This window comes from Lutra lutra, chromosome 5 (assembly GCF_902655055.1).
Source record: "Lutra lutra chromosome 5, mLutLut1.2, whole genome shotgun sequence".
Classification (NCBI taxonomy): Eukaryota; Metazoa; Chordata; class Mammalia; order Carnivora; family Mustelidae; genus Lutra; species Lutra lutra.
This window is the reverse complement of record NC_062282.1, coordinates 27,866,134-27,892,526: the sequence shown is the minus strand read 5'-3', so window position 1 is coordinate 27,892,526 and position 26,393 is coordinate 27,866,134. Positions and strand designations below refer to the sequence as shown.

General features: G+C 41.3%; 2 protein-coding genes and 1 long non-coding RNA gene across 4 annotated transcripts in view; 2 read left to right on the top strand and 1 right to left on the bottom strand.

Moving 5' to 3' along the window:
• The window catches only part of PRLR (prolactin receptor), a 180,090-nt gene extending 170,163 nt beyond the window's left edge, over window positions 1-9,927 (top strand). For both annotated transcript variants that reach the window (XM_047730518.1, XM_047730519.1), the window contains exons 10-11: window positions 65-1,037; window positions 1,136-9,927. In XM_047730518.1, the coding sequence (XP_047586474.1) occupies window positions 65-1,037; window positions 1,136-1,194 (1,032 nt within the window). In that variant the 3' untranslated portion in view covers window positions 1,195-9,927. The remainder of the gene's footprint in view (window positions 1-64; window positions 1,038-1,135) is intronic.
• Window positions 6,608-20,370, bottom strand: LOC125100358 (uncharacterized). The gene is made up of 3 exons (XR_007127514.1): window positions 20,249-20,370; window positions 14,186-14,944; window positions 6,608-6,684 (listed from the first exon to the last, which is right to left on the bottom strand). It is a non-coding gene; the product is annotated as an uncharacterized LOC125100358 (long non-coding RNA).
• A 117-nt stretch (window positions 20,371-20,487) lies between these two features.
• Window positions 20,488-26,393, top strand: part of AGXT2 (alanine--glyoxylate aminotransferase 2) — a 34,825-nt gene continuing 28,919 nt past the window's right edge. Inside the window, exon 1 of the mRNA XM_047731237.1 lies at window positions 20,488-20,630. Within this exon, the coding sequence (XP_047587193.1) occupies window positions 20,543-20,630 (88 nt within the window). The 5' untranslated portion in view covers window positions 20,488-20,542. The remainder of the gene's footprint in view (window positions 20,631-26,393) is intronic.

Genomic DNA, 26,393 nt, shown 5'->3' with positions numbered 1-26,393 from the left:
CAGGCTTGGCTGTGATGCCAATGTGAAATGATAGGAAGCTAACGGACATCTCTCCTTTTACTAGAAGGGCAAGTCTGAAGAACTGCTGAGTGCCCTGGGGTGCCAAGACTTCCCTCCCATTTCCGACTGTGAGGACTTGCTGGTGGAGTTTTTGGAAGTGGATGACAGCGAGGACCAGCAGCTGATGCCAGCCCATTCGAAAGAACACCCGGGGCAAGATAATAAGCCCACATCCCTGGATCCAGACAGCGACTCTGGCCGAGGCAGCTGCGACAGCCCTTCCCTTTTGTCTAAAAAGTGTGAGGAAGCCCGGGCAAATCCCTCCACATTTAACACTCCTGAGGGCATCGAGAAGCCAGAGAATCCCCAAACAAAGGTTACCCGCACTCAGGACGCCCAGAGCGCACGCTTAGAAGACAAAATCCCCTATTTCCCTGCTGACAGCTCCAAATCTTCAACATGGCCTTTACCGCAACCCCCTAGCCAACACAGCCCCAGATCTTCTTACCACAACATCGCTGACATGTGTAAGCTGGCCCTGGGCGTGACGGGGACATCGGCCATCTTGTTGGACAAAACAGACACACAAGCTTTAAGATCTTCAAAAACCACCAAGACTGGAGGGGAGGAAAAGGCAGCTGAGCAGAAGGAAGTGGAAAGCTTCCATTCCAAGACTGACCAAGGCACAGCATGGCTGTTGCCCCAGGAGAAAACCCCTTTTATCTCTGTGAAACCCTTGGATTACGTGGAGATTCACAAGGTTAACAAAGACGGAGCACTATCACTGCTCCCAAAACAGAAAGAGAACAGCCACCAGACAGAGAAGTCCGGTACTTGTGAAGGCAGTAAGGAGTATGCCAAGGTGTCCCGGGTGATGGATAACAACATCCTGTTATTAGTGCAGGATCCACGAGCTCAGAACCTGGCTACTTTTGAAGAACCAGCCAAGGAGGCTCCACCATCTCTTCAGCAGAATCCAGCCAGAGAAGACCTGGCCTCCTTCTCCTCAGCCCCAAGCAGCCGTGGACTCCAGCTGGGTGGGTTGGATTACCTGGATCCCACGTGTTTTATGCACTCCTTCCAGTGATAACTTGATTCACGGAATGATTGGTTAAAATGTGATTTTTTTTTTCAGGTAACACTACAAAGTACGGGAAATGCACCCTACTAGAGAATGCTGGAGAATGTGGTTAGAATGACACTATACAGCCCATAGTTCGCTCGTCATGCACCATTTTCAACCAGCTGCCTCTTTCTCCAACAGCTGATTCCAGAACAAATCGTTTTGTCTCCTGTGATTTGTAGATTGACTTTTTTTCTGTTAGTTATAAAATTATGTGTTCAATGAAATAAAAGCACACCGTTTAGTATTCTTGAGGGACAGCGCCATTAAATATATCCTCTGGAAGGGGCTTTCATGATTTGACATGTGACAGAAGGAAATGAAATACTCACAGTTGTTTACCACAGGAAGATGATAGATGTGAGAAAAATGCCATGAAAACCGCTTTTGGAAACCAACAAACCTTTGCTTGACCTTTGCTTAATTTTGCACTCCTCTTTCATTTTATTCGGATTAACCAAATATGACCCGTTTGAAGAAAGAATGCATTCCAGAAGACTGGACACGTTGTTTACATGGGTTCCTATCCCCTTAGTGATACATTGCCAATATGCAAGCCAAAATGATGCCTCCGGTTTTTTCTTAAAATGGTTTGAGTTTGTTAATAAGTATGGATTTTTTTTCCCTCCCCCTAAATTGTATTTTCTTCTGAAGCCTCTAGAGAAAATAGTTTTGGAAAGTGAAATTTTCTAACATGGCAGGTAAATGAGTTTCACGTGGTTAAATTCTTCTAAAATGTTTTCCTGTTTCATTTCAGCATAAGAGATCATTTATTATACACCCTAGTCTCCTGTTAGGTTAAAAAAAAAAAAAAAAAAAACAAATCCCCAAAGACTAATTTTAAAAGATAATCACAGCAGGATGCTAATGGAAATACTGCCTTACTGTACATACAAATTCTACTTTAATATAAACCCGTAAGTTTCACAATGTATTTTTGAAGACTATTTTTCTATCACTTAGGTAAAATAAAAGACTATTTTCTATCTTCCCAGTATAGCTGTTTACGTATTTAGTGGGTACGGTATTTTCTGCTCTGAGGTTATAATGAGTATTTGCAGTACGTAGTAGTATATGCCGTCCCTGTTTGTGGAGTAAAACGCCATAGCAACCCACAGCCCACTGAGGAATAGGAAGTACATTCAATTTCCAGCACAGCGTACTATAGTTTATCTGATTCTTTTTATCTGTGTGATACTTTGAACAGTCGCCAGCCTAGAAAGTTTAGGGCTTTTCACAGACTAGAAATCACTTCTGTCATTTTAGGGCTACTCTGGGGCTTCTGCTCTTCTCCGGGTAAATAGTCATAAAACCACCATGAAAAGGTGAGCCATGACCTCTCACGTACTGTTTTAGAGAGAGGGTTTTTCTGGTTTGGGTGTTCTGAGAAATTCTGGGCAGCCAAGAAAATGTAAGCAAAGCCAGGAGTTAGTATCTCTCTGAAGTAAATCCATTTGCAAAACCTTGGCAGAGGCAGAGACAGGACTCACCCCAGAAGCGTTCAAATACAAGTTCTAAGGAGGCAGGCATCTGTGGAGTGGTGGCAACAGCTACAAAGGCAGGGTCTGGTAGCAAGAATCCCCACGTCGGTTCCAAGGGCAGCCTTCCAGAGAGAGAAGAGGGCATTCAAACGCCCGGATCTCCATTTTAAAAGAGAGCATTTGTGACTCATGAAACTGCCTCCCTCTGTTTTTCATTTCATCTGATGGCAAAGCCATTCTGTGTGTTCACTCACTAGCTGGACGTAGGGAATAGGAACTCCACTCTGGGAGTTGAATAGCCAACCCCCAGCAAGCCCGTGCTGACAGGAACCGGACTCTGCCATGGCCCTGATGTTTGCAACTGAACACATCACTAGGGCTTCCAGAAATGCCAGAGTAAATCGATCTGAGTTCTCTTCTCCCAATATAGACCAGCATTAAGAGTGAGGGGAACATTTGGGAAAATTGCCCAAGTTCCTCCAGTGCCCTAGGCCCTTCCTACTCAAAGTAGGCCCTGAGGACCAGCTGTCTCAGCATCGCCTGACCGTGCCTGGAAATGCAGACTCTCTGATCCCCTGCCCCAGACCTAAAGAATCCCAATCTTACCATGGTCCTCAGATGAATCATGTGCACAAGGAAGTTTGAGAAGCACTGTCCCAGGTGACCACTTCCGCTAAAGGTGTATTAGTGCCCAGAAACAATCCTCTCTCAGAAATACAGGTCAAGTCTCACTTGTACACAGTGACCCTCTATGTAAGGAGAAGGCACACTTTTTGAAAAATCCATCTAGGGTTCAAATTTATAGGGTGATAGACGATAACTTTGCAAAAGTACATACAACTCCAAGAGGGCTAGGGAATATACTCCACCTGGGATAGACTCTGCCAAAACTTTACCTTTCCAAGCCAGTCCAGACCAAACTTCTCCCAAAATAGTCCATTCTCCTCCAAAATGTACATCAATCACTCTGATAATTTGAAAATTCAAAAATAACCTGTTTGGCATATGACTCGGCATGTGTGGGGGGAAAAAAATGTTATGGTGAAAGACTCACCTTGAAGTAAATCTCCAAAATACCCCAGTTAGCCACTTACTAAGTAAGCCAAGGTTACAATTCCATGGTCAATTAACACCCTTTATTAGAATCAAGTGGGATTCTTTTTTCATCTTCTGGCATATTTCCTATCAAGGAGACAGCTGGTACAGTGGAAGGATCCAGACGTGGGGGTCAAGAGACCCAGGTTCCAGTCCTGGCTCTGTTGCCTTCGACAGAACAATTGCCTTTCCTGGGCCTCAGTTTCCTCTGAAGAAAATGTCAGGCCAATCATCTCTACTATCCTTTCAAACTCTGGCTCCTTGATTCCATGACTCATTGAATATTTTCCAGCAAAGATAATTTACCCAGTGCTTTGATCATAAGTAAGCTAACTAATCATTGCCTTTCATCAGAGACACACAAGCATTTTCCAGGGATGGGCTCTTCTGATTTCACTTTTAAATCATCAGTTCTAGTCGGTCTTAACATATGACACAAGCATGCTATAAATTATGTAGATACAGCATCAGTGTCTAAGAAAACATGTAAGTATGTGTGTAGAGGGAAGATGCATGAGCTGTTTTGGTTTTTTTTTTTTTTTTTTTTTTTAAGACATACCGAATGAGCCTTTGATTTTTAGAAAGAAGTGGCTTCTGGTTTTTATTTCTTTCTGATGAATTTAAACCACTATTGCATGGTTGGTTTTTACAGAGCCATACACTCTGAATTATAAAAAGTCATGGTTTTATAAACAAACACCTAAATATTCAAATTACAAAGCACATAGAGACGGGCTAGCCAATGGGTGATTTATGGAATCTTCTAACCCCAACCACAAAATGTTCTCTGGTCAGTTTTAACGAATGGATTTAAGGCACCTCGGCGTGAACCCAAGTTATTATCAGCTGCATCCCTGACATTTAACAGAATGTCCATTTTCCTAAGTGCCTAAGGCCCCTGGTAGGTGGGTATGTACCAAAAAGTTGCTTTCGCTGGTTTGGTCCAACATGGTTCAGTCCCTTACCACCTGAATCAGTAGTTTGACCCCTTGTCCTGTAGTGCCCAACTGAATCAGAGAAGCCATGAGTTCAAGAGCTCCGGGATGTGGTTTGGCTGTGGAAGAGATCTGGCCCTTTCTCAAGATTCTCCATGGGTATAGTCATTTGCAGAAAGACTTGGCCCTGCCTTTATTGTCTTCTCTATCTCCTTAGTGTGGACAAGAAAGAAACAGATTTGTATATAGTTTACAAAGTGCCTTTCTTTACTTTTATTTAAAAAAAAAGTTCTGTTTTTGCAAGAAAAGCGTATAGATTGGAAAGTAAATTTTACTTGTTTTATGTAAAAGAATGGAGAAACCAGAAAGGGAATGACAAAATGATCCAAGGTCCAACCAGCAACTGTTCCGCAGATTTTTGTATTTATTGCTTAAATGAATTTCCATAGAGCTGATGTGAATAGTGTAACTTATTTTGTCTAACGAGAAATTGATAGGATTTAAGGATATGCCGGCTCCTCCACCCCGTGAATCGAGACTCCTCAATTTAAAAACATATTGATATGCTTTTGAAAGGCTTCAAATCGCATGCCTGGGCCTAAAAAGGACAATGCATGCACAGTGGAAGCTTGTATGCATACAGAAAAAATGCAAGTGACTCTGCATTACCCTCCCCAGTGTCACTAACATAGATTTCCCATTGATGAAAGCCTTGTGTGTGCTTCAGTGGACAAATTTCTTGTTTTGCTTTTTCGGCTCAAGCACAATAGTAAAATCCAAGGTTTCAAAGACGCAGGTGCAATGCAAGAAAGTATTGCTGACGTGCCCTTAACCTGATAACGTGCATTGTCACAAAGCTTAAGAGAACGATAGACATCTGTTGGTCCAAGTCAGGTTGTTTTGTTTTAACATCCTGGCTTCTTCTTCTCTTCTTAGCTTTCTGTACTTGTAGCCTTTTGCTCGTCTGCTCTAGGGCATGTATTTGTTTCTGAGAGTCAATTATGTACACTAGCAACCATAGGATCCACTAAAAACTAAGTCATTCATCAGCAATGACCTTGGCCCCCTCAGAGGATGAGCTCAGATGTTAAATCAGCCACACAGATACCACGTTGTACATTGAGGGTCATTAGTCACCTCATTTAGAGATTTGCATAGTTAGAAATTGCTAACTCAATTCATTAACTGCTTCATTAATTCAAAGGCCATAAATGTACATTGATGACTCAGTTCTGGAAGTCTTAGGTAGAAATTTAAAAATACAAAATGATTGCTCGAGAACCTATGCTGTAACCAGAAGTTCTATTTATAATTAGGACCTGGACTTAATCCATGATTACCAGATACAATCCAAATCAAATAGTTCTCTCCCTAGGCTTGTGTCTTTCAGTGAAGTGATTAGGGGTCTGAGATCATCATAGTATCTACTTCAATAAAATGAAAAAAATAGGAAATAGGACATTTCCAGAGGTCTGGGCATCTCAGGATTCCACAAAATGCCAACAATAGCCTGTGAAACCCAAATTTTATTGGGCAAAGTGAATCTGTAATCTATTCGGTGTTCTGAGTTTATGGCTAAGAGATGTACATAACACAATACCACATGCCCTTTATTGTCTTATCTGCCTCCATTCCTTTGATCTCTGCTCTGATCTCAAGAAGTACTGAGATGTGTAAAGTGGAAAAACATATCCTGTTTATGTGACTGTGGTCAATGAATACAGAGACCCTTAGACAATGGTATTCTATTAATTAACTTTTTACCTGCTCCTGATTAAATAAAAGAGCAAAAACCCTTAAAACCTTTGCTGAGGGAAGGAGTAACATCAAAAATAACCTTTAATAATTACATTTAAATTATGCTTCACCTGGATAAACTTCAAAACACCATCTGAGTTTCTCCATGCAAATTTTACAAATCCTGAAGAATAAAAATCTTGTTAATATGTTAATCTGACATCAAAAATCTGTATGGCAAAGATACCTCTGAAAAATAATTTGTTTTATAAAATTTCTGGTAAGATGTTTTTGAATTTTCAGAAGTAACTACCTCCCCTTCTTGTCCTACAGTCCTTTCTCCAAAGCTGCTTATTGTTTAGAAATGAAAGATACCTACCACGTCCCATGCTTTGACTGTCTTTCAGTGGCATATTGGATGTATTGGCCATGTGATTGTTCCTGAGTTTAACGTAACTGTTATATTATTTTATATTATACTGCTTTACGTGGTTCCAAACTGTCCGATGCATTAAAACAGATAATCCGTGTATCGTGAAACTCATCATGTAATACAAATGAAAATAATTATATAATGACTTATAATCTGTCCTTGTGGATTTGTTTGATTATGTCTGTGTTTGTAAAACGAAACTGAAAAAAGTGTAATCATATATTTCTGTTGAGACTGTGAATGTACGCATTTTTTCCTTACCCTTTGTCTGGAAGTAGTATCCTATGCCATTGTGCAGTGATCTGAGGTGTTAAGCTGATCTGAGGTGTTAGAGTACAATCCAACCACTGTTTCAAAGTCAACTGCTCAGCTTTGCTTTATGTGACTTCTGAGAACTTCTTGAGTGTTATTTGCATCATGAGGCTTGCTTTTGTGCTTGATCGTTAATTTTAAACAATTTCATAAGAGTCTCATGTGGAAACCAAAGCAATCTAGAACCAGCCTGTTGTGTGACCTGTGTCTTCTTGTAAAGCCATATTGAAGCAAAGACTATGTAATAGCAAGTTTCCATATTTTCGGATCTCTCACTACCTCTCTCCCTAGGAAATACCAAGCAAAATTCTTCAACATGAAGTGGGAAATTAGAAGTGATTGTTACAGTAAGTTGCTGGGGGTTGGTTTGGGTTTGGTTTATTGTTTTGTTTTGTTTTGTTTTTACATGAGAATACACCTTCTAATTCACCACTTTGTAGGTTTATGCTAGGTTTTCTCAATAACCACTTCTACATTTTATAAAAACTGGCTGACGAATAAAGGCCAGAAAGAATACTTAGTAAATCACCAGAGGAAAGACCAACAAAACCACAGAGTGCAGATTTCTTTCCGAATGATGAGTCACCTCGAGGTGGTTACCCAAAGCCATGATAATGATATTTCTCACAATATGACTTCCCTAACATCCCTAGAAATAAATATTTTCCTTATTTGATTTTAGCCATCAAATATCTAATGGTATGGGAAAAGTCAGCCATATATCAGAAATAGTCTTGTTTTGATTTAAAAACACATTTCTGCTTGTATTTATTGTAATGCCTACTTTTTTTCTTGCTTGCTTTAAAGAATTTTAGAGGACTATAGTTGTCTGATTTATCTTGAATTTTTAATTCTGTAAGATTTCGGTTATTGCACATTGTACTTTCTGTTTTCCATGGATTTATTTGTTTGCCTCCTTCCGTTTCAAGGGGACAACCTGGACCATTAAATCCTTGCCAGTAGTATGGAAGATTAAGCTAACTGCTATTGTCATAACATCCTCACTTTTACTGCACGCCAAAAACAATGCTTGCCAAACAAAATCTTAGACATCCCCATATGATATGGTCGTTATATTTCTATTCATGTTATTGACAATACCCAGTCCAGTGCCTGGCTCAATAAATGTTTATTTCCCTTGCCTACCCTTCCTTTATTTTTATTTGATGAGTAAATAAGCAGAATAACATGTGTGTGTCTGAAACAATTTTCTGGAAGCATTTTTGCTACTAAGGGATCTATAATCTGGCAACTGTTGGTATACGTTGAACCAAAACAATTTCCTCCTTTGTCTTCGTCTTTCCATATGATTGCAAAATACACTTTCCTTCCTCCACCCCATCACTTTTACAAGAGAAGCTGCTAAAAAATAAAGTGAGATGGAATGAGCAACATAAGAAACTCTCTTAAATATTGCGAAACAAAGGAAAGACCAAACGATTTTTTAAAATGGCATCCTTTTGAATGGGATGATTTGTCCACATTACTAACAATTGTTTCTGACAAAATAAAATCATCGTATTAAGTGTAAAATGATAATCTTTTCTTTTTAATGGGTCTATATCTAGAAACCTTCACCTACTGTCCATGCTTGTATGAAAAATTATGGAATAGTGTGGGGATCTGCTTTACAGATTCTTCTCTGCCTCCAAATTCTTTCATACCCTGTCTCACAAGAACAATGAGGAGTTTCTTACATGAGTAGCACGTTCCAAGATGGCCTCCATTGAAGAACCACAGACCATGTTTATGTTGGTAACACATGCTTTAATTCTTGGGCACACTTTTACTTCTAAATGAAAAATTCGGAGTGTCAGTCACCAGACACAACATTCATATAATTAGTGATGAGCAGGAGAAGAAATATGTAGCCAATTTCCCAGGATAATAGAATGCACGTCCTGCAAGAAAACAAATCCTATTTTACCACTTCTTGTCAGAATCCCATCTGAAAACCTTAACCTCACCAGACTTCCTACAATTTACTAACCAAGTGGTATACATTCTACATATTCCCTATCTTTTAGGGACAGAGAGATAGAGCTTCCATTTAATAACAATCTTGAAGTGTTGCGGGTTGGGGGTAGGGTGGGACTGGGCAGGGATATAGGAAATAGGTTGATTGAAAAGGCCCAGAAAAAGACCTCAAAGGCCAGGGAAGCAGATTTCTGCTGCATTTACCTCTGAGAGTCCCTCCAAACCATGCAGGTGAGACTGAACCCATTCTTGAGATTGGAAAAGCACATCCTACTTTGGAGATCTTGACACCTACAGCGGAATTCTTTTACCCACAACCTCTGCCTCCTATCCCACCTCACCCTGGACTTTGCTGCCAGCATAAGTCTCAAGCATTTTTCTCTTATTATGATCAGGTTCACATTCAAACTTCGGCTGACAAACAGCCTTGAAGCACAGATATTTTTATGAATGTGATTTTTTTTTTTTTTTAAGGAAAGTCTAGAAGACATCAGGCGAATAAAGCACTACATGGATGTGGGTTGGTGAACACTGGGATAAGAAAAGGGAGCACAAGAATTTATATTACTGTGTTTATAAATGTGTTTGAAAGAATTTGTAAAATGTCACAGGTGTTTTTTAAGGTGACACCCATTCACTCCGTAAATTATTAAAAATTCCAAGATAAGCTTAGATGACGCTTGCCGGTAGTTTTACTTAACGTGATCAATATTGATATTGTTACTGAACTATGTAACCTTATGGTGTATTTTTCTATCTTTCTTTAGAGCAACCTCTTTTGCAATGGTAACGATGCTTAGTTTAAACCGAAACAATAAATTACTTCCTAAGCAACGGTTTTGGAGGATCTTTCTATATACATGTCAAACAAGTATTTTATGAAAATACAACTTTAAGAAGTTTTTCCTTTGCTTCAACACTTTATTAGGATGTCTTTTTTTTAAGATTTTTTTTATTTATAGAGAAAGAGAGCGCAAGTGGTGGGGAGCAGAAGAGGGAGAGGGAGAAGCAAGCTCCCTGCTGAGCAGGGAGTCTGATGTGGAGCTCCATCCCAGGACCCTGGGATCATGACCTGAGCTGAAGGCAGAGGCTTAACCCTCTGAGCCACCCACGCACCCCAGGATGTGTTTTTTTAAAAGAAGGGAAAAGGGCGCATGGGTGGCTCAGTTGATTAAGCCTGCAACTCCTGATTTTAGCTCAGATCCTGATTTCAGCTCAGGTCTTGATCTCAGGGTTGTGAAATCCAGTCCCACCAAGGGCACCAAACTCAGCAGAGAATCTACTGGAGATTCTCTCTCCCCCTCTCCTTCTGCCCTCTCTCTCAAAACAATAAAGAAACAAATGAAGGGGAAAATGACATGCTAAGTCCTTCTGGAAATAAAACACATAGTCATATGCTGCAGTATTTGTCTTAGAACACTCTTCAAAGAGATTTACTTCAGGCATGCCCTTTTATGCTTATCTTTCAACACCTCTGTATTTTTTTTTAATAAATCTAAATCAAAATTGACATCTTGCTTCCAACTCAGCTAAGTACTACATCTTCCTTTTCCACTGCCCTCAAGATCACCCAGTCTTTATTCATATGCCAGACCAGAGCCTAAAAAATGCAAATATGCTTGGAAACATTCAGAAGTTCCTTGGGCCTTCTGGGAACAACCAAGAATGACCGAAAGGAGAGTTCCCAAATCTGATACACAATCAACTTTCCCAAATGAAGTTTAAACCACAAATCTCAATGCCCCCAAATCCGCATTTTCTTTTGTTCTATTCCTCCTACCTAGAATTATCCTGTCTTCACCTAAAACTTCAGCAATGATTTAATCTCCCACTTATCATCTTCTATTGATTGCATAAAGTAGTTCATACACACTTGAAAGTTACAGAGGGGGATATAACAAAGACACATTTACCAACACCGAATTTCACAAATACTAACATTTTACTCTATCTATTCCTGGCCTTAAAAAAAAAAAAAAAGCAAAGCATCACAGATGCAATAGTACATATCTCTCAGTAACCAAATTCTCTACCCCTCCCTCTCCAAGGACAACTACAATCCTGCAATTGTGCACTTCAATAAAATGAAAAAAATAGGAAATAGGACATTTCCAGAGGTCTGGGCATCTCAGGATTCCACAAAATGCCAACAGTAGCCTGTGAAACCCAAATTTTATTGGGCAAAGTGAATCTGTAATCTATTCGGTGTTCTGAGTTTATGGCTAAGAGATGTACATAACACAATACCACATGCCCTTTATTGTCTTATCTGCCTCCATTCCTTTGATCTCTGCTCTGATCTCAAGAAGTACTGAGATGCGTAAAGTGGAAAAACATATCCTGTTTATGTGACAGTGGTCAATGAATACAGAGACACTTATTGATACTATTGATAAATTGTTCTCCAAAGCAGCTGTACCCATATACATCACCAACAGCTGTGCGGATGATTCCATTCCTTCCTTAATCATTACCTGATATTTTCAGATGTTTGACAATTTGATGAGCATTCAATGATACACTGTTGCTGTTTTAACTTTCATTGTCCTAATTAATTCGTCCTGTACCTGCTTATCTTTTATGTCATCTTTGTCATCTACAAGTTTCTACATATGTCTGAATCTTCCATCTAGACTTCTCTTCCAGCCCAGTGCTTGGTTCATCTATCTATGCCCTGATATTTCCTGTTTTAAGTACCCCAGTTTTATGCAGTCTTGTTATCTGGTATATTAATTCCTATACCTCCATCTCTTCTTCGGGATTTTTCTGGCTGTTCTTGACATTTATTCATCATGTGAATTTTGAGATAAGCTTATCAACTTTTTTAAAAATTGTGTTAGGAATTAGATTTTGTTAATTGAATTTTTGTGTTAATTCTGGAAGAATTGAGACCTTTATACTATTGTGTCCTAATAATGAACATGGTTTACCGCTTCATTGTCTGTGGTATATACTAAAATTTTATGCTATCCTTCATAAATATCTGCTTGTGTTTTAGTAGATTCATTCATAGGCACTATAAAATTTTTGTTGCTATTGTAAATGGTATCTTTTTTTTTAAATTATTTTATTCTGAGAAGTTGTTGTTTATATATAGAAACCACAATTTCTAAATATCGATTCTGAGTTCTGAAACCTCATTGAACTCTAAGTATTAGTTCTTGTAGTCTGTAAGTTTTCTTGGGTTTTCCATTTTTACAACTATGGTAGTTTACAAATATCATCAGAATGTTAACAACTTTGTTTCTTCTTTTCCAGTATATACATCTCTTGTATCTTCTTCCTGATCTATTTCTTGGGGTTGGATTTCCAGTAGGATGTTGAAGGTAGTGGATATTCTTTCTTGATCCTGACTTTAAAGAGAATTTTACCAAAAGTTCGCCATTAAGCATAGGGTTTCCTATATATTTTTACAGATACTCTCAGATATATTAAGGAAATTCCTTTCATTCCTAATTTGGTATGGATTTTGTATCTCAAATTGGTGTTAAAAGCTCTACATCTACTAACAACAATTTTTTTTCTACACCTACTGATACAAAAATGTGGCTTTCCCCTTTTATTTGGTTAATATATAAATTATTACAGAATTAATTTGGAGAAAGGCTTTAATGCTAAATTAGTCTCATGTTCTTGGAATGAATTCTACTTCATTATGATGTATTTTTACAAACTTTGCTTTATTCAACTTGCTAAAATTTTATTTTAAGATTTTTGTGTTCATAAGATTCATCTCTTTTGCTACTTGAGATATAATTTTTTGAGGTGATTTGTAAGTAAGTTACAATCATCTAGGATTATGGAAATTCCCCTTTCTCTTTGTAATTCTATCAGTTTTTGTGTTGAGGCTATATTATTAAGTATATATAGATTTAAATGTTCAATCTTCCTAATGAATTATGTCTATCATTGTTAAATATGATATTCTTTGTCCTTAATGATGTTTTGTCTCTTTTTTTGATATTAATATTTCTCCACTAGCTTTTTTTCCACTGATTAATTCTATTGTGGGTCTCTTTCCATCTTCTTACTTTCAATTGTTCAGAGTCACTATGTTTTAAGTGTATCTTATAAACAGCAAATAGCTAGACTTTGTTTTTTCATTCTATTTGAGATTTTTTTCCTATAGGTGATAAGTCAGTTCCTTTTGCTCTTCTGGAAACTTTCCTTTGTTTTTCTTTTGCAACGTGAATCAATTTGTAATTTGTAATTTTAGTCAGCCAATTTTGTAATAATCATTATAAGAACAGGATATAAATAAAAGGTCCTGGTTAGATAATTCACTGTATCTGAGTGCCTATATTTAGGCACTCAGCCTTCTCCCAGCTCTTCTCTCAGTCAGGAGCAAGCCCAATTATGGGGAGCCAAATTCTACACTGAAACTCATTCTGCTACCACTGGAAGAGACATTGGTTACAACATTCAAGGGAATGAGCAACTGGAAAAGTCCAGCTGCTAAGGGCCCTATGCAAAATACATATATATAAAATATATATATACATATATATAAAATATCTCCCATGCATTTAACCAAAAAAAGATTAATTTGGATGTTCACGACCCACCTTTTTTTTTTTTTAAGATTTATTTGTGTGTTTGAGAGAGTGAGCATGGGCAAGCAGGCAGGGAAGCTGGGGGAGGGGCAAAGGGAGAGAGAGAGAGAGAGAAGCAGACTCCCTGCTGAGCTTGGAGACCAAATCATGGCTCCATCCCAGGATCCTGAGATCAAGACCTGGCCCAAAGTCAAGAGTGGGTCATTAACCGACTGAGCCATCCACATGCCCCAAGATCCTCCTTTTAAATATAGATCTTCCTCAACTACCTGTCAATTATTGGACCAGACCAATTACTAAGTGATGCTTGACAGGCACTGTGTGCCAGGCACCATGCCAGGATACAGGAATCCTTATGATGAACTCTCTGTCCTCCTGGGCATCACACACTAGTCTGGGAAGCTGAGGTAACCATTGTGTGTCCTGCTCTCCAGAATGGCTTTTAAAAATATTAAGTCTAATAATTCCAAATGAGCCTGGTCCAAACAGTTCATCCTAATAAACAAATTAAAGGAATTTGAATTTTCAGAAGTAACTACCTCCCCTTCTTGTCCTACAGTCCTTTCTCCAAAGCTGCTTATTGTTTAGAAATGAAAGATACCTACCGTGTCTCATGCTTTGACTGTCTTTCAGTGTCATATTGGATGTACTGGCCATGTAACATTCCTGACTTTAACGTAACTGTTATATTATTTTATATTTTACTGCTTTACGTGGTTCCAAACTGTCTGATGCATTAAAACAGATAATCCATGTATCGTGAAACTCATCATGTAATACAAATGAAAATAATTATATAATGACTTATATTCTGTCCTTGTGGATTTCAGTTTGATTGTGTCTATGTGTGTAAAACGAAACTGAAAAAAATGTATTCCTATATTTCTGTTGAGACTGCAAATGTATGCATTTTTTCCTTACCCTTTGTCTGGAAGTAGTATCCTATGCCATTGTGCAGCTGATCTGAGGTGTTAAGTGTTTAGAGTACAATCCAACCACTGTTTCAAAGTCAACCGCTCAGCTTTGCTTCATGTGACTTCTGAGAACTTCTTGAGTGTTTTCAAGAAAATCAGTGCTATATGAAATGCTAAGGGTTTTGGTACCGGAGCACATTTCCATGCAGTTGTTCTCTTTGAACTCACCTGCCGTCTCTTTACTTCATTCTGAGCACTCTATCCCTGCCCTCCTTCACAGTCCATTCACAGTGAAATAGGATACCTGAAATATGAGGTTTCCAGTACATTGGGTTTTATCTGAAATCCTTCCAGAATTTTCCCTTTCCCTCCACTCCAGGACTCCTAAGCAAGTTAGGAAAGAGAAACGATCACTTCAGAAAAGTATTATTTATTCTCAATAATTCTGATGGACCCTGCTCTGTCACTGGCAGAAGTACTAGGATCAAAGAGCAAAGTTCACTCAGACTTAACTGATAAATCATTAGCAAACCTGAGCTCAAAAAAAAAAAAAAATCCCCATAATTAGTAACTTGACAGAATTTTGTCAGGTTAATAATTTTCCCCATTACTTCCCCATGGCTTTCCCATTGTTTCCATAATTATCAGTTACCTTTCTCCAGGAGAGATTCCAATATTTTCCTACCTGATAAAACATATTAAGCTTCAAAATAATTCATTGTATGAGAAATAGAGATGGCAAGCCTCTTAACTGACATCCTGCCCCTCTTAGTCACCAGTCATGTGAAGTGGGGTCCTTTTTCATCTTTTCCAGTCCCATATATAATGGAGAAAATTATACCTAATCCGTGTGAAGGAAAAAGAAAAAGACCCAGAGCAGATGTCTCCTAAAGTCCCTAATAACTCAGAGATAACACCTGTTTATTTTTATTTAAGATTTCATTTATTTATTTATTTATTTACTTATTTATTTATTTATTTGTAAGAGTCAGAGAGAGAGAGAGAGCGAGAACAAGCAGAGGGAGCAGCCGCCAGAGGCAGAGGGAAAAGCCCAATGCAGGACTCAATCCCAAAACCCTGGGATCATGACCTGAGCCAAAGGCAGATGCTTAACTGACTGAGCCACCCGGGGTCCCTGAGATAACATCTGTCTAATAGTAATGTTGCCTGTGAACCTCGGGTCAGATCTTAGATTGCTATTTCAAGTGATTCTCAGACAGAGGATGAAGATCTGAGGCAGTCTAAGCTTGTCCCTCATCCAGCTTTCAGAATCAGTGGATATCACTGTAATTCCAAAGTGATCAAAAAGACCCACCATCTTGGAAAACAGTCTTGTGCAGTGTTAGTTGATGCCTTCTTACTGGAATGCATTTTAAATGTACAGACGTTCTGACCTGGAAAGCCGTCTTCAAGGATTTATCCAAAACGGGAACTAGTTCATTTAGAGCACAAAATTCTATGTCCTAGGATATGCAATAAATACAGCTGTCTGTCGATAGGGACTTACTAAGTAAAATATATGAAGACTTCCAACTTTCTCTTCAGCATATAGCTGAACCATCAACATCCTTACAAGAAGAAGCTGAACAAAGGGAAAAATGAATGAATTTTCTTGAACCTCTGAAGGAATTGAAGTTGCTGGGTGGCTTGTCACTGTGAAATCTAGGGATACAGACAAATCTTGAAAGTCACAGCCTAGATCTTCTTTACGTGGAACAGAAGCCACTGGAGCCATAACTGGAAGAAACACTTAAATAGTAGTTTGGACAAATTGCTGAGTGTGGACTAGCGTGAGAATGAGAAGCTCCCTAGTTTCTAGAGTCACTGGAGGCCCCCCAGAGTGTTAGGAGCTGTACCTACAGGAGGAATATCATTAAGTTGTCATTGTAAAGCTCCGTTCATTCCTCTGGCTGGGGAAGGGGAAAAATAATCATTGTGAAATATGCACAGAGACTTCACTTTAGTAAAGATCTCTTCTCTGGGGGAAATGACCAGATCAGAGCCCTGTGCCTGCTGCATGAAGGGCATTTCTTCCTCTCCAACCCCGTCTCTGTTTCCTACCTCACTGATGAGAGAGAAATAAAGAAGGAAGTCAAGGTTTCAAGGAAATAGATTGGGAAAACTAAGGCCAGGAAGGACAGTAGAGGGTAGGAGGTTTAAAAAATGTTTTATTTTTTTTCACACTGGAGAAACACATGTGGCAGTCCCAGTCCAGAGACATAGACCCACTAAAAGACTGAGATCTAATCATAATATTTTAAGTTTCCTGTGTAATGATGGTGAATTACAACTCAAAGAGGTGCTAGATCTTGAACCCATTTATGGAGTTTTTAAGGGAAGCCCTAAGACAACAGGAAATCCAAAAATAAGGAAACTACAGGAATTTGATTCCTTTGGCGCTTACAGCTACAGCAAATGTTAAACACATCCCAACTTCTAACCAGATTAACATAAAACCTCACACCAAAGACTTATTCACCAGAGATCCTATTACCCAATGCAACATGTCCAGCTTCCAGCAGAACGTTACAAGAGATGCTAAACTGACAGGGGAAAAAAAATACAGTTTTAGAGGCAAAGTAAAAAGTAGGATCAGACTCAGACACAACACACATTTTAGAATTATCGAACAATTTAAAGTAAAAATGATTAATATGTTAAGGGCTCTAATGGAAAAGGCAGACATGACGTAGTATCAAATGGATAATGTAAGCAGAGAGAAGAAAGCTCTCAGAAAGAATCAAAAGGAAAGGTTAGGAATCCAAAGCACTATAACAGAAATGAAGACTGTCTCCAATGGGCTCATGAGCAGACAGGACCCTGCTGAGGAAAGAATCCATGAGCTTGAAGAGGAGTAATAGAAACTTGCTGGATTAAAACACAGCAAGAAAAAAAGATGGGGGGTGGGTAACATAACAGAACCTCTGAGACTGTGGCACAATTACAAAAGGTGTAATATATGTGCAATTGAAATCTCATCAGGAGAAGAAATACTGAAACGACTATGGCTAAAGAATTTTCCAAAATCAAATAAAACAGGTGACAGCATATTGTGAAGGAAGTAGGAATCGTGACTCAGATCTATATTTTTTGCATAAAAGGCTGTATTATTGACTATAAGCAGGTTATGAAATGAAATGGTTTGTGTATACACAGGTGTACACATGTAATAAAGAATTTCTGGAAGACTCTTTACTGAAATATAATGGTCAGATCTGTTGAGGTTTTTCCTTTCTTCCTTGGGTTTTTCTAGACTTGAGTCTGTTTTCACAAAGAATGTGTCCTGTATTATGATAATCAGAATAAATGTTTTCACTTGAAAAAAAAGTTTTTCCCTTTATGTTTTTCAAGATTTATTTATTTATTTGAGAGAGAGAGAGAGCGCGCGCGCACACATGCATGAGTGGCAGAGGGGTAGAAGGAGAGACTCTCCATCAGACTCCCTCCTGAGCAGGGAGCCTGAGGAGGGCTGAGAGGGAGGCCTGAACTAAAACCCAAAACTTGATGCTTAACTGACTGAGCCACCCAGGCGCCCGTTTTCCCTTTAAGTAATGAAGGTGCAACTTCCCAATTTGAAGTCAGGGAGCATGCGGTGTTTGGCTTCCCCACCCAAGGCAGCCCCCAATGGTGTTGGGTGCCTCTCACCACAACAGTCTCTAAGCTGACAACCCAAGAAAATCTTAAGTCAAAGGAGTTTACAGCCTACAGTGTTCACAAGCACAAAACCCATCACAGGGGGCGCTTGGGTGGCTCAGTGGGTTAAAGCATCTGCCTTCCGCTCGGGTCATGATCCCAGAGTCCTGGGATCAAGCCCCGCATCGGGCTCTCTGCTCAGCGGGGAGCCTGCTTCCTCCCCTCTCTCTCTGCCTGCCTCTCTGCCTACTTGGGATCTCTGCCTGTCAAATAAATTAAAAAAAAAAAAAATTTAAAAAAAAAAAAAAAACCATCACAGCCCAGTGGAGCTGAAGACTCCAGACTTCAGCAACTCAACATGTCCTCACCTCAGGCCGAGGCACGACAGACTGGCCACCCCAGCAAGGGCTTGCCTACATGGCCGTTGGCCAGCCAGCTGCCCTATCCACTCCTGAGAGCCCGCAAGACAGAATGGCCTGGGAGCTGGGAGCCCATGCCGAAGGGGACAATTCACAATGAACTTGAAACACTTTCTGTGCTTATCTGGGGCCCTCACCTCCTCTGGGCATTTGGGGTAAAATGTTTCCTAGATGTCCGTGGAGAACATGACTGAGCCAGATGGCCTCCCTGCAGGGGATGCAAGAGGTCCCCTTGTATGGTGTGCACCCAACCCCCACCACTGGGGCAGGAGGTCTTAGAGAGGATGGGACCTCCTGCGGCCCTCAGAGCTGGACTCCGGCGCTTAGAAGCTCCCTCATCCCTCCTTTGTCCTAGAAAGGACCTAGAAAGTATGTTCTGCTCACCTTTCCCACACTGAGAGCGGTTCCAAAGGCTCTGCCTGGAGAGAGTATGGTTGGAACCCTCTGTATGGTCTACCTCAGAGGTGGAAACTCTAAGAAAGAATCCAGTTAACCTAGTTAAGTCCTCTATATAAACTGGGAAGATTCTAGGACCGCATAGAGATGTACTTGGCCTGTGGCTACCCCCAAGAAAAGCCTCAGAAGCTCTGCTGCTTTTTAGAGCCCCCCCTCAGCCCCCATTCCTCCCACCACTCTCCCATCCCCCCATTCCTCCCCCACCACCCCCACCCCACCCCCACCCTCCAGCAATCCAGAGCAGCCTGCCTCTTTCTTCCAGCCCTCTGCACCCTCTGCATACAGGACCCTCCCCCACCAAGTTCCAAATGCCCTTGTCGCTGTCCCCCTTAGGCCCTGCCGCACACAGGCGCACTGACTCTCAGTCTGCCACAGTACTGAGAACAACCTGGATGGGTCTTAAAACCATGGCTCTGAGCAAAAGAGAAAGGACATATTTTTAGAAATTGAGAACACATCCACGCCACACAATACAAGTTTTATAAGAAGACATGCCAACCAAAAGACACATATTAAATATGTGAAATAGTCGCCTATGGAGATAGGAGGGGTGGGGGACACAAAAGGGACAAATGGGAATGTTAGAAATTAAAACATAGGGGCGCCTGGGTGGCTCAGTGGGTTAAAGCCTCTGCATTCGGCTCAGGTCATGATCTCAGGGTCCTGGGATTGAGCCCCATATCAGGCTCTCTGCTCAGCGGGGAGCCTGCTTACCCCTCTCTCTCTGCCTGCCTCTCTGCCTGCTTGTGATCTCTCTCTGTCAAATAAGTAAATAAAAGATTTAAAAAAAAAAAAAAGAAAAGAAAAGAAAAATTAAGACATAAGAATAAAGCACCCTTACTCCTCAGGTCTCAACTTCTCTCCCTACTCGGATGCACCGTTGTCCAGAGCCTTCCTAGCTATTTTGTGCCCCTTCTCCTTCTATGGGAGAGGACCTTCTATGGGAAGGGGACTTCCCATAGTCCCCTTCTCCTCCTCAGAGACTCTCCATACCACAGCAATTTCTTCATCCACTCACTTCGTACACATCCTCCTTTTCTCTCTCGGGTTCACACGCCTCATTTCTCAGTCTCTGGCCTCTTCAACTGTTTTTGGAACCTCCCCCTCCCCCCCACAGCCACCACCACCCTCACAGACAGATACTCCTACTAACAAGAAACTGTTGAAACAGAAAACTAACCAAACTCCTCCAGAAGGCCTTGACTTTGTTTACCTGCCTTCTTTCTCTTTTCTCTCTTCCACCTTCTTTTCTTTTCTCTCCCCTATGTCACGGACTGGGAAATTTTCTCCCTGAGGTCCTGCCCTAGGAGCTCTGGGACTTGTCCAAAGTGAAAGCAGTAACCACTCCAGGACCCCCCTCCCCCCTGGAGCTCCTCCCCTTCCATCCTAAAACTCAAAGTCCAGCTGGCCCATGAGCAGTTGGAGCCCTTCCTCAGAACTGCTTCGCCAGGGGCTCGCTCTCTGCCTGGGAGGGATGACTCCAGCCTGGAGACACCTGCTGAGAGCTCGGTACCTGCAGACCTCCTCTTCCAGGATCCCCAAGATGTGCCCTTCCTTGAGCGGTGAGTGGAAACCAGGGGCACGTGGGTCAGCTGAGTGTTGGCCAGAGGGTCTGGGCTGAGCTCAGAACCTGTTGCCTGGGGCTCTGGGATTAAGCCTGCCGTGGGGGCTTGGAGAGAGGCCATCTGACACAATATCTGAGCCATCTGAGCCCAATATTTTGCTACACCCCCACCCTGCCCCTTGCCTGAACGGAAATCCACGGATAATAAAACCCAACGATGCACAATTTCCAAATGAAAACAATGTGGTAACTTAGCTGTATTATAAAGGAGAAATAAAAGGAAAGCCATTCATGATTAACTGTTAACTGCAATAAAGAGATACTCAAGGCCGATGACTTTGGAAGGCATTAAGCCTCCTCATGAAGCCCCCGCCATGCCCGCAGGAGGTGGTACCATCACCTCAAGCAATGACAAGGAAACAGACTCAGAGGAGTGCAGTCATTTCCTCAGAGACAACCAAGAGCTAGGACTTAGACCCTGAGCTCTCTCCTTCCACTCAGACTCTCTCTCCAGCGGGGACACAAAGTGTGAGAAGACCCGGGGTCACCAGCCATTGGTGGCTTTATGTATTCTCTCTTCCGTGCTCGTGATTTTCCCTGAACCTCACCTCCTCCGCAATTCCCCTCACGGAACGTGAATGTAAGCAGCTGTCTGCAGGTTTCCGTGTGCTCACAGGCCCGAGTCAGGTACAGAAAATCCTCTTCCATCCCCCATTACGGTCAATGTGATCTTCATTTTCTCATCTTTCCCTTTTCTCTCTCTTTCCTTCGTCTCCTATTTGCTTTATATCTTCCCAACAGTTGCTCTTCTTTCAAATTTAATACTTCTCATGCTTTAGAGGATTATTCTTTCATCTTTAACCCAAACTTACTAGTGAGTATTATTAATCCATTTCACAGCTGAGGAGACAGAAGAGTAAAAGCAATTAAGAAAGTTGGTCAAAGAGAGAAACACAGAAGTGACAACTTGCCATCTAAACCCAGTCTGGCTCTAAGTCAGAATGATTCCACTAGGCCCCTCCTTCCCTATACTTCTTCCAACCCTATTTGGGCTTCTCTTTTCCTCAGTCATGGGATTTTGTCAGAATATCATTTAACCCTGTCATTTTCTGAGAAGGAGCTATAATTATACCCAGAGTCTTATGCTCCATAAGGAGGATACTATGTTGCAAGTACCAGCTGCTGACGAAGCAGGAGAGAGTGCCCTCTCTGCCCCCCTTCCCCTTTCCTAGCCTAACCTCTGACCCTTGCGGAGCTGGGCTGATGCTGGTAGAGGTGAAGCTTGCAGGTGAAATCTTCTTGATCAAGTAAGTCCTGGGGATTCCTTACCATAGCTGCACTGAGAAACTACGGAGGGAAAGTCCTCTTGCAAACTTAGGCCACAGAGACATGAACGCCATGCCATGCTCTACCTGCCCTTTCAAGAAACTCTGGGCCTTTATTTCTACTTTCTGACCTATTGTGCCTAGATACACGCCTTCTTGGGTTTGTTCATTCCAACACACACTCATTGGCCACTCCCTTCTTAGGAACACACTCTGTGCAAGATACACATGCAAGCAAAGTATCTGAGTGCCTACTAGGGACCCACATGTGAAAAGAGCCACGGCAGGGCAAAAAGCCATGGTTTTGTTTTGTATCCCAGTAGGGGAGACAGAGCACAAACCAACAGATAAATATGTAGAAAACACCCAGTAGAGATACATGTGATGAATAAAACCAAATTAGGGTGGGAAGATAGAAAATTAAAATGGGAGAGGAGGGAGGCAGAGTCTGGTTTAGATGGGGAGATCACCAGGTGTTAAGTGTGGCCAGGCAGGCGAAAATAAATATGTCACCGTCCTTGTAAAACACCTGCATATAGTCTGTATGATATATGTGCGGGTCAAGGACTCAGCCTTGCCTATGTCTGATATGCACGGGCACTTGGGGCTAAACATGTGCACAGAGTTATAGGAGAAACTTGTTTCAAGATAAAAGAAGAGAAAAAATATCTCCGATGTGCCTTCTTCCTTACTAATGATAGTCGTTAAGTGTATATAGTCTCTAGGGAGATGGGCTGTGTGCTTGAAAGTACCATTTTCCCATGTCTGCCTACTTTGCCACAAGGAAGGGTGTGCCAGAGGGCAGATGGATGGCAAATGGTGCCCATTTCCAGCTGAGAAACTTCCCAAGACTCCTGCAAAGTCTTTTCCAAGAGAATTATTAAAATGAGCCCTGAAGGGAGGTCTCCCGCCCCCCGGCAGTCCTTGCTGCCATCTGCAGAATTGACTGAACCCCTGAAAAAGTCCAGGAGGGGCAGGCCTGCTCCCAAAAGTGCCAAGAGGAGGGATGGACCCACCAGCCTTGGATTCGGGCAGACCTCTTGCTTGTGGACACCAGCAACCACCCTGCCTCGCTTAAGGAAAAGACCCCGATGGGAAAGATATGGAGGTAGGGAACCGAAAGAATCAGTGGGAGGGTGAGGAGGTGGGCAGGAGTGGATGTGAAGAGACATCAGGAGGGCCTAGCAGGGATAGCATCCCTCCTTGCAGGAACAGCCTCGGAAGCAGGTCTTGGTTCTGATGAGGGCCTGCAGCCATTCCCCGCAATGGGGGGCATCTGCTCAAGACACCACATCCTAAAGAGGGGACACCTTGCTCATCCTTTGGAGGTCTTGTGCCCACCCCCTGGCCTCACTGGTGGGAGGCAGGCACCTTGTGAGCATCCTGTCACTGAGAGCACACAGTTCAGAGGGACCTAGTGCTCTAGCTCAATGCCAAGTGTACCCTGTAACTTCCTGCAGAACGTGGAACAGTTTACTAAGGAAAAGGATCCCCTCTTGGGTCTGGAAGCAGACGACATAACGTTTCTCCCCCGCCAGCCATGGCCCTGCATTCATCCAGACTTCAACATGGTCTCAACACGCTTCTATGGGAGACAGCTTCTCTAGCCCTCAGCCCTACCAAAGTCTCTCAAAACTGCAAATGTCCCTTATGCAATCTGTCCCTCCCTTGGCCCTTAGGTGAATAAGATCTTCCTTTCTTAATTCATTGGCTATCGTACGAAAATGAGATATCTTGAGGGACAAGTTTCTTGGTTTTGGGGGTTTTTTTAGATTTTTATTTATTTATCTGACAGAGAGAGGCACAGCAAGAGAGGAAACACAAGCGGGGGGAGTGGGAGAGGGAGAAGCAGGCTTCCCACTGAGCAGGGAAGCGGATGTGGGGCTCGATTCCAGGACCCTGGGATCCTGTCCTGAGCCAAAGGCAGACGTTTAACGACTGAGCCACCCAGGTGCCCCGAGTGACAAGCTTTTTTAAAGTTACCTAATATGCTATGCAGAAATAAGTCATAGTTAGCATTTTAATAAATCACCTTAATGTTCTGCAAACTATGTTCATTGTGTATTACAAAATAATTTATACCTTTTTTTTATTTGAAAAGGTAGGAAGATCTTATTAAATACCCCCTGCACTGAAAATTGGTTATGAATGTTAGAAAACTCTTTCTCATTACAGAGAGAATTTCTGCCCAGAATTTTCAAATGCCCACAAAAATTGATCTCCCTCCCTTATCTTGCCCCAACAGATTTTCACTGTTTGATACTATGATCGTAGTATTTTGATACTTTGGGGAAAGACAACCAAGTTAATGTGACTTTGTAGTGGAACTCTGTAAGAATTAAGTAGCTGGAAAATTAAACCCAACTAGCCATTTATAATTTGCATTTCTTATACAATGGCAGTAGTGTTCTCCAAAGAGAATTCCACCTTTAAATGTCTTGGGTTGTCCAGGTGAACTGGAGAGAAAATTGGTGAATTGGATGAAAATCATTAACTGTCATCAGTATTTAGCATCAGGCCTAAAAGGGCAACATGAGATCAGTTATAATAACAAAGAAGCCCAAAAAAATGCCTATACAGAAATAGATCAATTCCATTGCAATTCCATTTTATGACCCCAGATCTCAGTTTTCCCTTCCCCCACTGTCTTGGGTCTGTCTCGCCACCCCGCACCACACACACATAGCCCCCATGTGTGTATGTGCTCAGCCACAATCTCCCAGAACCCGGAAGTTTATTAATCCTCAACTCTCGTGTCATCCTCAAAACAGAGGCTATTTTGAACAAAGAATGCAGGCAAATATCCAGATATTTAGATTTTGCTTTTTTTTTCTGGCAAATAATGAAAACCAAATAAAGAAAAGCCTTTGTTTCTTTATGTCCATCAGCTATTATCATTACTACTAGTTTTGAGTTGGAGTTGTTTGGTGAGAGAGGAGCTATGAAAGGCAATAGACTTATGAGCTGTTACCTAGATTGACTTCACTATTGACTGATTCCTTTCCTCCTTGCTTCTTTCCTCCTTTCCAAATATTCCTTCCTCCCTTCCTTCTTTTCTCCCTTCCTTCCTTCCTTCTTTCCTTCCTCCTTCCCACTTTCTCTCTTTCCTTCATTCCTTCCTTTTCCCCTCCTCCTTCCCACTTTCCCTCCTTCCCTCCTTTCCTCCCTCCCTTCCTCCTATCTTCCTTCCTTCCCCCTTCCCACTTACCTTCCCTCCTCCCTCCGTTCCTTCCTTCCTTTTTTTCCTTCCTTCCTTCCTTCTTTTCTTCTTTCCCTCTCCTTCCCACTCACCCTCCTTCCCTCCTTCCTTCCTTTTTCTTTCCTCCTTCCCGCTTTCCCTCCTTCCCTCTCTTCCCCTTCCTTCCTTCCTTCCTTCTCCCTTCCCACTTTCCTTCCTCCCTTCTTCCCTTCCTTCCTTCTTCCCTTCCTTCCTTCCTTCCAACAGGATTTTATGTATTTCATTTGGATCCCTCACTCCACTATCACATTCCTATCAGTCTGGTGAAAAAAGAACTGAATAAACCTGCCTTGACTGTTTGAAATTTGGGCTCTTCTTTATCAAATCCTTCTCCCCAACTCTGCCCCACCCCCAACTAACTTTCATAATCCCTATAGCTTCAGAGTCAAGAGAACTTAGAGTCTTATCAATGAGCAGCTCCAATTGTGCAGGTAGGAAAAAAGGACTGAAAGAGTAAAGGGAATTTGAATTCTTGGAAACACTCAGAATATTTTTTTCCATTTCAAAAGAGTAATGCAGAGATACACAATGAAAAGCTTTTCAAAAGGTGAAATTCTCAGAAAACTTAAACTGTTATTTTTTTCCTCATTTTAATACATGGATAGCCTAAAGTCTCTTGTTTTTAAGGTAAGAGCAAATTAATGACATTAGTGATTATTTAGAGGACAAAAGTGAATGAGATCTCTTGGAAGAAAAACATATTCAGAGCTGTTACTTTCCAGATTCATTTAAAAACACAAATGTTCATTGTGTTGCTCAGGACTGTGACTTCATCACTACACAAAACACCAACATCTCATCTATGGATTCAAACCTTCATGCTGAATAAGAGGCATGATTTTCTCAGCTCTCTCCACCTGTAGAATGATCTTGATACTGACACTGAATCTTCAAAAGTAGCAGTATTCTTTTCTAAGAGTACTTACAAGGTCTCCAGACATCTCTTCCAAACTATGATATTCTGTAACTCCGTTATCCCATCCCACTGCTAACGACAGGTCAAAACCTGTGCTGGAAAGGAGAGGTGAAGGTGGCCAATGAATGAGAAAAAGAGAAGTAGGCTGGGAGCAAGATATTTGGAGTTTCATTCTTGTTCTGCCTCTAACTAGCTTGGTGAACTTAAGCAAATTAATTTACTACTTGGGGTTGGTTTCCTCATCTATAAAGTTAGCATTTTAACAACAACAACAAAAATCTG